General features: G+C 36.5%; 1 protein-coding gene across 1 annotated transcript; it reads right to left on the reverse strand.

The window, feature by feature from the left end:
- Nucleotides 1-644: 644 nt before the first annotated feature.
- LOC109238196 (casein kinase II subunit alpha-2) lies at nucleotides 645-9,280 on the reverse strand. Its single transcript, XM_019404622.1, has 10 exons — nucleotides 8,853-9,280; nucleotides 7,041-7,170; nucleotides 6,128-6,322; nucleotides 3,608-3,765; nucleotides 2,863-2,953; nucleotides 2,632-2,697; nucleotides 2,368-2,450; nucleotides 1,743-1,806; nucleotides 1,560-1,628; nucleotides 645-1,134 (listed from the first exon to the last, which is right to left on the reverse strand). Exons 1-10 carry the CDS (start codon nucleotides 8,936-8,938, stop codon nucleotides 1,075-1,077), a joined length of 1,002 nt encoding a protein of 333 aa, XP_019260167.1. The 5' UTR covers nucleotides 8,939-9,280; the 3' UTR covers nucleotides 645-1,074.
- Nucleotides 9,281-14,145: the final 4,865 nt, after the last annotated feature.

The raw sequence follows: 14,145 nt of genomic DNA on the forward strand, positions 1-14,145 counted from the left end.
CTTTTAGTTTCTTTCCTTTTCATTATCCAAGAGACTGTTTGTGTTCTAATTTTGCTAGCTTGTTTACTAACTTCCATTAATTTGATACAAAAGTGGCTCCAGTTAAATTAGCCTGTCTGGTAACACTCATACTTCAGTTTAGCCATATTAAGCACATTGATTCTCGTTTATTTTCCGAATTAGAAACTTCATTTTTCCAATTAACAAATGGGCGACTCTATCGGAAGATGGTTGTTTGTACCTGAAATTGATAAATTTTGGTCTCGTATTCCCTGAATAGGTATCCATGAGTACATGGTTGAAATTTGAAAATATTGGTTAGGAGTATTCTTCTTACCCAAATAATTGTTTGGTAGTGTTTGAAGGGAAGTGAAATGACTTAAGCTTCTTGTCCAACTTTAGATGGACAATATTGACATGGAGAGGAGACATCTCTCTTCTTGTTTTTTCAGTTCCTTATTACTTACTAGCCAAGCAAACACTTCAACGCCTCGCGTTGTAACTTGTACTTTCCCTTTCCTAACATTTTCAGACTAAATGTTAACAACATAAAACTGAAGTCTGGCTACAACAATCAGACTCCAAGTATTCTTTTGCCAGTGAATCACTCGTAAGCAATTATAGCTCCTAAAATAACCCTGAGAGAACAAAAAAGAGAGCTTATACCTCAAGTAATAAAGTACACAAACGAGCAGGTCGACCGACGACGCAATGCATTCTACCAGTATGTGCCAGCGTCAAGGCAGTGGACAACTTGGCAAAGTTCCTCAGTAAAAAAGCTTCAGTAAATTTCAATTCTCAAACAATACACTCCACACATGGAAGATGGCTTTGGATACAAAAAATATGAAGACTAATGAAGAGAATTCATAATCGGCAGGGGGAACATTGGCAATCGTCAACAAGGTCATGAGAGGTAGATTTTTGAAACCAATTGCTCATGAAATGTTCCATGATGAAATTCTGCCCTCTAAGTTCATCTTACCCTGTACTTTAATCCAAGTAGATGAAGAGAGAAATATATGCTACATTACACCACATTTTCTTCTTTCCCAGTAAGACCACTACAACAGGCTACTGTGTCCTCATCCTGCTATTTTCTGCAGCCCTCACTTGCAGGAAATAAGGATGGGCCTAAGAAACAGGGAGAAAAATTAGACATTAGGTTTATGCGAGAAAACATTGAACCAGTACAGACACATGATATCAAATACAAGATTGAAAATTAGGACAATTACACAGACTCATGCATGCAAAACACTCTTTGTCCCCTAGCATGTGTCCCACCGATACAACAAAAATAAACAAGCTCATGTTGAGCCAATAAAACATACAGTGGAAGGGGTTAAGACATCTTCCCGTTCGTGGAAGAAACAAGCAAACAGTTTATCATGTTTTAACTCCTAATATTCTGGTCTTAATGCTGTAGTTTTCAAAAGTCACCTAATCCCTTGTTGCTGTACATAGGAACAGCACAACACTCATTGGTTATGCAGGCAAAAACATACACAAGAAAAAAGTTATCACCCCAAATAGTAGCTAAAATTATAAGGAATTACCATTGCTTCTCTTGCTGTAAGTCTATCCTGATGGTCATAACGGAGAAGCTTGTCAAGAAAATCTATAGCCTGCAATTACACCTCAAAATTAAAGGATCAAAATCTGAGCAAAGATTATTTGTTTTAGCAAACCCAAAGTGGTTTTATCTGAAGAAAATTACCACAGAAAAGAAAATCACATACCTCTGGCGACACTAAATGCTGATTATCTGCATTTATAAATTTGGACCATGGCTTCCTACTGTGTCTGCAGGAAAAGTGAAGATTTTGACAGCAATCAGATGTCACTATTCCGTTTCAGCAACCCTTTTAGTTGTACGCCCTCCATGCCATTTTGTTTGAGTGACTAGCTATTTTCACACTTCTCTTGGAAAGCTAGCTACTGAGATTGTCTCAGTAAGTCAGCAACCGTATTTAGTTGCAGCTCACAATATGTTAGTACTCCTCTATCCCTTTTTCTTTGACTCACTAGCTATTTTTGTATGTTAGGAAAAAGAAACCTATTTCCTTAAATGACAAAGTCACCAAAGTTCAAAAAGCTAAATGTTGTGTAACCTGCTCTACATTACTTTGAATTTTCTCTGTACATCTTTACACCTTTTTCAAATTGTCCAACGATATACCTTAACATATCTCTACAAAACTCAAATATAATAACTCATTCAAACTTTATTTCCCAGACTCCGAAAAAGTCACCCATGTAAATCCTTTTCCTCTAAGGACCAACCATGTAAAGCGAGGAGGAATGGAGCGAGTAATTCATTTAGATAGTTATTGACTAGTTTAATGAAGAGAGCCTAAATCATACCTCCCAACCATAGCCTCCAGCTGAGGATCAAGTTCTAGTTGATACTTGTGCAGATATGCATTCAACTCATCAGTTCCAAGTACCTAAAATGATAATTTCTCCGTCAACTCCAGATCAAGTAGGTAACGGTACTCGTATCAATGATAACATTTCAGCTTTTACTAACAACTGACTACTTTATTTGCTGATGTTAATAAGATTAACCTAACATCAAGACTATTACAGACTGTTGACCAAGTTGGAGACTTTGTTTCGAGGTATTACCTTAGCGATTTTGACAAGCTGATCCTGGTTATCATGACCATAAAAGAAAGGTTCCTTGCGGAAAATCTACATAAAGAATAATAGGCCTAGTAAGCCGCAATGATAAGAGGATAAAAAAATACAAAATGCACTCCGTAAAAACTTGGGGACCTAGTTTCAGTGCCAACCACCTCAAATACAGAAAAAACGATGAACGAATGGAGCACCATGTAATGGCTTAAAGTTTCTCACCATTCCTGCAAACATGCATCCAAGACTCCACATGTCCAAAGAATAGTCATAGTCTTGCAAGTCAACAAGAAGTTCAGGGCCCTTGAAGTATCTGAAAAACAAGCAAAGAGACATTCGAACTTGCTACACTAGCCTTTATATACTAAGAGGGAATACAGACAACCAACAATGACCACTACAACATATTGATACTTTGTGTACCACAAGTTTACACTATGAGGCAGCTTAACCTTGTACTGGTTCTTATTTAACCTGAAACATTTTCTTCCTCCAAGTAAGAATTGATTGTTTTAGCACTGTTCTATGGAACATTGAGCAGTAGTAGATTGTTCCATTGTCAAGTCCATCCAACTTACAAACTGGAAATGATACATTCCATTAAAGATTACACTCCAAGAGCTGCTTTTAGCAATCTCAACTCCAAGAGTAGATAATATGCAACCCAGCAGCATATTTCTGCTAACATATCAGTCACCAACAACTCATGGTCGGGAAGTGACAAAATAAACCTTTTGAGATGGAAAGTTGAAAATATGAACTCCAAAAGCCAACCCCAGATAGATGATAAATATCATTTGTTCTGTGAGGCATTGTGGCTCATAACTGAATAGCTAACTAAACAAAGACCTACTGGAATGACTTGCTTTCAAACCAAAAGCTCAAGGGAAACTGTAGATAAGACATATTTTGCTGGCAAAGCAACTGCACCTGTTACCCCAATCAGTTTTAGTAAATTATTCCTTACCTTGAAGCCACACGAACATTATATTCCTTTCCTGGATGGTAAAATTCAGCAAGACCCCAGTCTATCAAGCGAAGCTTCCGCAATTCATGGTCTATCATAACATTATGTGGCTTGACATCTCTATGCATTATTCCTTGTGAATGACAATAGTCTAGTGCCTGCAGTTTCATAAAGAAGTTTCAATTTCCCACTTCCTCCACATGATGTACACAAGGAAGAGGACAATAGCAAACAATACAACTGTTTCAAGAAGCTCTATTGTTAGAAGTAGGGGGGATGGGGAACTCTATATGCAGAGTGAAGTGTGAACTACGGGTTTCTTGTTAGCAAGTTGCTAGTCTAGAGAATGGTTCAGTTGAACATCAATATGAAACTGAAATAGACTTCTAAAACAAAGGTCATCACAGGTTGGAGTACACCACTTCCCACTTCCCTTGTTAATACGAGCCTACTGGTGCTTGCAAGACCTAGTTACGTTGAAATAAAAAAAGAAGATACATTCGTTACATTGAACTCAAAGAAGCAAAAGTCCATCTTCTTTTTTCTCCTTTTAAACCCTTCCCTTTCAAAGAGAGAACCATAACGGAAAAAGAACAGAGAAACGAACACAGAGAAAATTAAAAATCATTTCGAAGAACAAGATAGATATGTACTTTTCATGTATAAGCTAGTTGAGAAACAAGAAACACTGCAAATATTTTACTTAAGGTCCCTATTATGCACAAACCATTTGCAGCAAGTGAAAGCTCAAGAAGATCATTTTTTTCTTCTGCATAACCGGAATAGAACATATAGGACCTAAGCAGCTATTTGTTAACAAAATTGGCGATGAATGTGCAAGGAAGAAGTAGCTTCAAGATAGAAACAGCAGGATCCCAGCATTGGCGATTGGCTCTTGCCTTTTGGTACATTTATGCAAATCTACTGTATGTCAGGTCTCTCAGGAAGAAATCAGCTCCAAAAGTTTTCACGATTCAAACTGAAAACATTATTTACCTCCAATTAATCAAGCAGTTACTGGAAAAACTTGAGTACACGAGAGTAAGCAGAAGCATTATTCTTCACTGACGACAGACTTTAACCCTATCATCAGAACCAGATTATTGTACACATTTCGTGGTACATGCAATTCTTTGAGTTTTCATTACCCATATTCTTCACTTCTCTTCCACACTCGTCTTCTAAAATAGTAGCAATTTCAAAGTCTAAGATTACTCTACATCAAAATAATGCCTTCATAAAATCCATCGGTCTGTCTATTCCATATACCTAAAATAATCTGCAAACCTAAGTTGCTCGGACACGGGTATGGGTGTCCGCCATAGGTGCAGATTTAGAGGTCTAATCCTTTGAGATGTAAATTATAAGATTCAGGGATGCGGATCCTAGTACGGATACTGGTGCGGGGATCCTACTAAAATAATTCAAGAAAAGAAAAATATAAAAATATCTCTAAATTATGAGAAATTTTGTGGAATACTTATGTATAGCTTGTAAAGAGTGGATTTCTTTTTTATTCTCAAGTTGTAGATAAGTAAATTGATTTCCTAGATAAGGTATGCTATTTTCTTCAAAGTTACCCTATTTTTAGTTCTGATTTCGGGAATCAAATTGTATCTCGTCTCTAATCTGTCGGTCAAAGTACCTAAAATTGTTTGACCACATCCGGTACAAATCCCATACCCACACCCATACTAGAGTCGTATCGACACGGGTGCTGCACCTAAACTGCCATGTCGGAGCAACTTAGCTGCAAACAAACAGCCAAAGTATCCAAACAAGGGGTTGTGCTAGCGAAGTTACTAATCCGCAATTCCAAACAACCGCATGTAAAACGTAACTTGAACCAATGGACCCATCATAAAATAAAAGGAAAATAAAATTTAAAGAGCTAATGTTGATAATACAGTACATCATTACTCTAGATTCTTTCATCAATTAGAAGATTGGAGTGCATATGAGAAGCTACTGAACTTCAAAAATTTACCGAGGAAAAGCATGTTCTCAAGAAATTTCAGGTTGCATAACTCTTTGTCTAGAGATTCTTATTCCTTTTCGATAAATTAGTGAAAATAATCATGTTAAAAGAATTCAATTTTAATTTTGGACAAGAACTTAATTACATAATCTCCTGTAACTGAGTTAAGACATGAATGCTGAGGAATTTACTCCACAGATTCAATCAAAAGAAAATGAGAATTTATCTACTCAAAATTCAAGTGCTTCCAAAACCTTATCTCTCATTAGAAAGAGTGATTCAGCATATAAAATTGGAAGGGACTCCCAAAATCCTCTTCCTCGTGCAAACCAAACAGCAAACAGCCAACATACAAAGAAATGTACGGAAGAAACAAACTTTTGGCTAGATAATAAGACATACATAAAACTAATATTTTCAGTCACATGAAAGAAAAAAGGAAACAGAGATGACGCAGACAAGGGAGTGGGAAGCAAAAGTGGCTGCAATCAAAAGATAAAACCTTTGTTTATAGGAATGATCTAAAAGATATATCCTTTTACCTTGAGAAGCTCATATATGTAGTACCGGATGTCATAATCTGTTAATGTTGGGTACAGTACTTTGAAATCTGTACTGTTCACATACTCAAAAATTAAGCTTGGAGTTTTTGAGTGCTGATCTCTGACAATATCAAGGAGTTTGACAATGTTTGGTCCGCCACAGAGGTTCTGCAAGATTTTTATCTCTCTCTTGATCTACATAACACCATCAAATAACAATTCAAAAGCATGTCTTATTCCAACTAAATCATTAGGTTGCAGAAGTACAGAATTAGAGAGGAAAGAAGAGAATATATATATATATATATATATATATATATATATATATATATATATATATATATATATATATATATATATATATATATATATATATAAGTAAGCATGTAAAAGTTGACCTATATTTTAGATATTCCACATGACGGAAGTAACCAATTTGTACAGACATTTCCTATGAATGAAACTGATGTACTCTTTACAGAGGTACACACGAACAAAGCTACCTACTTGACTACTTATCAGATATGCCATGACTCTAAATCAACACATATGAATAGATATTTAATAGATGACCATAGACGAGTTTCATGAGACAGATACAACTTTTTCTATGAGGCTGTTGACATAGATGATTTTCCACAAATGTTAAGTCAGCAGATATTACTATGCAGAACATAAGATGGCAGGAACTTTATACACTATAGGAAATGACTAATTTTACAGGAATTCTTTTTTCTAGCATAACAATTAGTTTCCTTTTTCTTTGGAGAAGGGAATTTTTTTTATTCAGAAGGATTAGTTTCCTTTTTCTTTGTGAAGCAGAATTTTAAAGAAGTTACTCAACGAAAACACAAAGAAGCCATTTGTTACATGCAATACCAGTAACATAAGTTGAAAATACAAAAATTCATACCTTTTTCTTCTTAACAGGTTTCAGGATCTTGATTATGCACTTTTCATTGCTGTTAACATTTATACCTTCAAAAACTTCACTATATTTTCCTCTTCCAACTTTCCTAACAACCTCATAGTCATCCTGATCACTGGAATAATAAAACATGAGGAAAATTGATGAGAATAATACAGCATCATAGGTTGCATTAAAGTTGAACTAGTCAAAATGAGGATTGTGAACTGAAACAAAATCTAATGAAATTAATTGTACTATCATCTTAATACCATTTGAGGAGGCTAGATCTATTGACATAGGAGGCCTGCTGATGTCCCTGAAACAGAGATCTTATACTTGCAATAAACATGCTCTCAATTAGCTTGTTGCTATTGCTTTTTTCTCATTTCTCCTCGGGCCGAGGGTCTACCGCAAACAGCCTCTCTACATTCACTGTAGGGGTAAGGTCTCATACTATCTACCCTCCCCAGACCCCACTTGTGGCCACTTATGGGAACTATTGGGTTTGTTGTTGTTGTTGTTATGCTCTCAATTTAGCAACACAACGTTTTATAGTCTCTTTTGAATTGTTCGGTACTCAAGTAAGTAAATCACCAATGACTTAATGCCAAATGAAATGTTTTTCACCATTGGCACATATAGCAACTTAGCAAGTAGTTGAGCAAGGACCTGGATTATGCTTACATTTTAGTAAGACAAGGTCTTAATAGCGCCCTCCAATTTCTTTTGTCTTAATATAGAGTACACAAAATGATTTACTTCTAGATAAAACTGGCACAACGATTCGTGCGAACAGACAGTAACCAGGCACCAGCCTCCACAAATGAAATGAAATGTAGCATACATGCGTAATATTTGCAATATATCTGTTCCCAGCTAATTTTAAAAGTTTCAACATGTTAGAAATGAAAACTTTGTGAGTTTTTGAGCCCAACCCTGAAGCCATAGGCTTTAACCTAACAAAGAAAAGTATACTCACGACAGCGAACGTAATGCAAAAGATTGAAACTTGCCTCCTTGCAAGCATTTCAAATCAACCAGAAAACATCATAAATGATTTCCCCAAAAATGCTGGGAAAAAAGGCTTTCTTTTGCTTTTGTCATTCAAGATTAGGAGTTTATCAGCCAAACCAACATCCATACTAAAACACCCACTAATTTCCTTCAGCAACCAGCCAATCAATCAATCAACTATACCTCAAGCCATACTAGTCAGGTTGGGCTACATGAATTTCGTTCCCGATACTAGATAATTGTCTTTTTAGACAGAAGTTCTATATAATTAAGGTTCTCAAATCTGACACTTAAGGGCCTATCCTTTTAACAAAAAATAGGTAAATAAATATCCTCCGTCCCAATTTAAGCCTTTTTAGTTTGTCCCAAAAAGAATGATACCTCACTACATTTATAAAAAAAAATTAACTTTAAACATCTCATTTCACTCTTAATAACATAATTTGCAGCTAAACAAACATCTAATGATTTATTTTAGACTACAAGTTTCAAAAGTCATTCATTTCTTTTTAAAACTCCACTAACACCAATCAGACATCAGCATATAAATTGGGACACAGTCAAATAGGCTGGTTCCCAGTCAAACATCATCACTTAAATTGGCCCAGTGAGAGACCATCACACAAATTGGAACAGAGCTTGAAATAATTGTCTTTTAAGTCAAAAGTTCTATAAAATTAAGGTTCTCAATATAACACTTAAAGCATTTATCCCTATAACAAAAACAGAAGTATAAATTACATAATTTAAATCATCAATTAATAGGTGATTAGAGATAAATAAAAGAAGCAGAAAAATTACCCCCATTGAACAGTAAGGGCTTCATAATCCCAATATTCCCTCGGGCGAAGCACATTGACATCGGTGTAAACACGAGCTTTTGACATAGTTCTACCGTCAATCACCGGTTCAGAGCTGTTGATCTTACCAAAACTGACGAAATTTCCGGTAGCAGAAGTAGCGACGGGCTGTAGGAGGTCAGGAGGCGAGGCAAGAGGAGCACGATAAGCAACAAGGACGGCGCACACTAGAAGAAATTGAAGGCATGATCTTCCATGTGAAGCCACCGCCGGTGAAGTAATCAACAGCGATTCTCAGTAGTACAGCATATATTATAGATGGTAGAGGAGAGGAGAGCGCTAACAAGTGGGGAGTGTTAGATCGACTTTTGGCCACTTGGGTGTCAGCTTGATGCACTGGTCCCTGGACCTGGACCAATGTGTGGGTGGGTGTGAGACTAATAGCCCGCCGAGCTTCTAAAATCACCATATTTTAAGAATATTTTCTTAAAAGTATATTTGGTGTGTGTGATTAAATAATTTAAAAAGTACTTCTGAGTATTAATTAGTATATGGTCAAATCATAAAAAGTACTTCTAAGTGTATTTTTCTTCAAAGTATTTTTCAAATACTGTAAGAAGTTATTTTTTCTGATTTTCCAAAATTGCTTCTGCTTTTACTGAAAAGTACTTTTTTCTTCTAAAAAACTTGGCCAAACACTTCAATTTTGAAAACAAAAATACTTTTTTGAAAAAAAAAAATGTACTTTTAACCTTGGAGAAGCTTCGCCAAACAGGCTATAAGGAATTTGTGAGTTTGGGTCTGAACGTGCGTCTAAGCGGCTTTTTTTGTTTTTTGTGTTCGTATTTTTTTGGGACCCGACTTACAATCTTTTTTTTGGACCAAAAGTACTTTTTCAAAAATTAAGATTATTTGTCAAGCTATTAGAAGTGGAAAAAAAATACTTTTGAATAGAAGCAGAAATAATTTTTGAAAAGCAGAAAAAATTAATTTCTCACAAAAGTACTTTTTGAAAATTATTTTTGAGAGAAATATACTTAGAAGCACTTTTTAAAAACTTGGTCAAACATTATTGCGGTTGAAAAGTATTTTTCAAATTGATTAGTCAAACACAAATTGCTTCTAATCAAAGTACTGTTGAGAAAAAAGAATACTTACAAAATAAACTGATTTTAGAAGCACGTCCAAACATGCTATTTGTTCATTTGGATTAGTGAAGCTAAATTTATAAATAAGCAGCAGCAGCTAGGCACACGTTTGAATAGAAGTATTGAAATTGAACAAAATTTGTTAATATGTTTGGCAAACAAGTGATGATAAGATATTTTTTCTGTTAAAATAACCTAAATAACTTGTATTTCAATTCACTTTCAATTTGTTCACACCATAAAAGAGCCCATTACAAAATAATTAGTCTTTCAATTCACTTTTAATTTAAACTGATCACATAAGATAATTTTTATAAGTTACTAGTATCAGCAAACATATAAAATGTTTTTAGCATCACCGCGCAATTGCAACTTATTTTCGTAAGTAAAGTATTTGAACTTTTCAACTTTATTTCGTTTTATATCGAGTTTTCATTGTTGCTTCTGCTTCGTTACTTATGGAGTAAACATTTGTTAATTATTATTTTATTCATTGCAACATGCACCAAGAGTCATCCTTCGTGCCCCAAAGTCAAGGGTTATCCAAGAAAATTTATCTCATTGTAACAAATTTTAAATTATAGTATTTGCATAAATGATCGCAGATGTAGAAATGATCATAGCATTTGCAGATATGATCAGCATACCCTATTAAGTCAAGGTTATCTCCTGAGGGATAATAGAGAACCAGGTCCTGCATCCCTTTGAGATATCTTAGGATTCTCTTGGCAGCTTTCAGATGAGATTCCTTTGGATTGGATTGAAACTCGGCACAAAGACCCACACTAAAAACAATATCCGGTCTGCTACAGAAGTGACCATATGATACCTCTATACATGGTCTGATTTACAGGGGAACCAGGTTCATCCATGTCTAGAGGAGTAGCTGTGGCAATGGAAGTGTAAATGATTTTTTATGTCTCTATGTCAAATCTCTTCAGCAGCTTCTTGATGTACTTATGTTGTCTTATCATTGTCCCCTTGGGAGTTTACTTCACTTGTAAATCTAAGAAAGAATTCAGTTTCCCCATCATACTCATTTCTAACTCACTTCCCATGAGTTTTGCAAATTCTTCACATAGAGTCAACTGTTGCTCCAAAGATGATGTCATCAACATAGATCTGCACAATGAGCAGGTTCCTTCCTTGTTTCTTCGGAAAAAGAGTGTTGTCAATTTTCCCTCTTGTAAAGCCATTTTTTAGAAGGAATTTTGACAACCTTTCATACCAAGCACGGGGAGCCTGCTTTAACCCACACAAAGCGTTGTCGAGTTTAAAAACGTGCTTCCAAACTCATCAAGTTTGTTTCTGAATACCAACCTGGTTCCTATAACAGTTCTATCAGCAGGTCATGGAACCAGGTTCCACACACTGTTCCTCTCAAATTTACGGAGCTCTTCTTGCATAGTTGTAATCCAGTCTGCATCTTTCAATGCTTCCTTATTATTCTTGGGCTCTATTTGAGAGAGAAAGGTTGGGAGGCAAGTGAGTTTCTTGTCTTTGATCTGGTTTGAATTCCTGAATCAAGAGGAGTGATTATGTTTTGAAGAGGGTGTGAGCTCTTGTGCTTCCAGTTGGACACCTGAATCTTATTAAGAGAGGAACCAGATTCTTCTGGATTTGATCCATGTGTCTCGTTCCTCACCTCAACAGCTGGAGTTCCATGTACAACATCCACACTTTGTTTTCTAATTCAGATATTGTGATTGAGGGACTAGGTTCCTCTATGTCGGCTGGAGTCTCATCTTTAGTTCTGAGGAACAAGGTCCATGTAAATCTGGAGTAGTCATCCACAATGACGAAAATATGTACCTCTTTCCTCCTCTACTTGGCACCCTTATAGGTCCACATAGATCCATATGGAGGAGATCAAGTGGCCTTGAGATGCTAACTTCCTTTTTGGGCTTGAAAGAGGATCTGACTTACTTTCCTTTTACACATGCATCACACACCCTATGATCCTTGAAGCGTGACTTGGGCAGACCACGAACCAGGTCCTTCTTGACCAATTTGTTCAGCAACGTGAAACTTGCATGACCCAGCCTTTTGTGCCATAGCTCAGCATTATCATCAACAGCACTCAGACAGATAAGATCCCCTTGTCACATATTTGGGAAATATTGAGCAAGCTATACTTCAACCCCTTCACGTAGTACGAATTTTCAATTGAGTGGGAAAGAGACATCCCGATCCTTCCAACTCCCAGAATGTATCCCTTCTTTCCATTTTTAAAGGATACTCCCTCCCTGCTAGGCCTTCAGTGAAAGGAAATCATTTGTACTTCCAGTCATGTGCTTCGAGAAGCCGCTATCCATGTACCACTGTTGACTGCTCCCTTTCACTGTTCCCTGCACAAGGAAATCAAGGGTTAGACGTAGGAACCCAAACAAGTTTGGGTCCCTTGTAATGAGGAAAGGGGTGAATGAGGGCTCTTTTGGTCCAAGCAAGCATTATACATTTTTTATGTGAAGGACCAGGTTCCCTAGCAGCAGTTACTTTTTCAGCAAAAACTTTATTTTTCTGTTGAGACTGAATTCTGGCCTTACAATTTTCTTTGAAGTGTCCAGTGTTGCCATAGTGAGTGCAAAGCCAATTGTCAGGTACAGTAACGTACTTGCTATGAGGGTTGTAGGGAGTCTTTTCCCTTTGGAACCCGATTCCCTGCCTGTTTCCCCCATTGTTTGTGTACAAGGCAGTGATAGCATCAGAGGATCAGGTCCACTTAAGTGATTTTTCAAGATCACTCTTCACTCTTCCTAGTTCTTCCTGAAGTTGTTTGTTTTTCTCAAGCTCGGCACACAAACTAGATTTCACTGATCTTAACTCATTTTTAAGCTTAAGGTGTGCCTCACTTGCTACTTCCTTTCCCTTTTGAGTGTTCACATGCCTATTTTCCCTTCTTAGTTCCTCAATTGTTTTCTTTAGGTCTACAACTACACCAACATGTCATCTCTCTCGTGCTCTATGTTTGTAATTCTCAGTCAAGGTATCTTTTTCCCTTTTTAAACTCTCAATGGTCTCTCTTAGATCAATCGCAACCACCACTAGATCATCTCTCTCGTGTTATATTTCTCCTAGTTCCGTGGTTAGTGCATTTTTATCATTAATGAGACTGTGATAAGCATCAATTAAAACATTTGCCAAAGATATAAGCTTCTTTTGAGAATAGGATTTCAAATTTCTTTAAACATCCAGAAGGTTTACCTCATCATCATCGTCGTCATCTCCATCATCATCAGACTGCGCCATCAAGGCAAAAATAGAGTCATACTCAGCTGCTTCACTTTCCACTGTCATCATGGAGCTGTCACCTTGCCCATCATCTTCTCCGAATTCGCTGGAAGAGTCTTCCCATGCAGCAAGAGCCTGTTTCACAACGTTGTCAGCGGCGTCTTTTCTTTTAAAGCTTTTGTCAGAAACCTGGTTCCTCTTAGCTGCTTTGTCAGTGTTGTGTTTGTATTGATCTTGCTTGAGAAGAGGGCAATCCTTGATGAAGTGTCCTGGCTTACCGCACTTATGACATAGGTCATAACCTTTTGGCTTGATGGAGCTGCCACCTTTTGGAATGCCTCCATTTCTACGAACCATTTTCTGAAACCTTTTTGTCGGATAGGCCATATCAGCATCCTCACCACCTAAGTCATTGCTGTCCGTCTTGGGGACCAGGTTCTTCTTCTTTTTCGGCTCTCTTCTCCCATTGTCTTTCTTCTTCTTCTTCTTCATTTAATAAGTCTTCAGATTGCCAACAAGTTCGTCCATGCTCAGCTTCTGCAGATCTTTTGCTTCTGTGATAGCATTTACCTTGCTTTCCCAGGAACCAGGTAATACACTAAGTATCTTCCTGTTGATACCCAATTTTCCCTCATATATTTTAAATATACATATATACTTTCAAATAGTGCACATGCATTATCATTGGAGTTAGAAGCATGCACAAGTATTTTTCATAATTTTTCTATAATTTTAAGGGCTTTAAATTAATTTATTTTTTTTGCATTTTTTATTATAGCTTTCATATTATTTCTATGATGATTTAATCATCTAAATTCACCATTTATGCCAACATAGCATTTAAATATTTTTAGTGCATTTTTCATAATTACATTTGCATTTTTAGGCTAAATTGCACATCTTTGCAATAATAGC

The sequence above is a fragment of the Nicotiana attenuata genome, unplaced genomic scaffold (genome assembly GCF_001879085.1).
Source record: "Nicotiana attenuata strain UT unplaced genomic scaffold, NIATTr2, whole genome shotgun sequence".
In the NCBI taxonomy this organism is placed as follows: Eukaryota; Viridiplantae; Streptophyta; class Magnoliopsida; order Solanales; family Solanaceae; genus Nicotiana; species Nicotiana attenuata.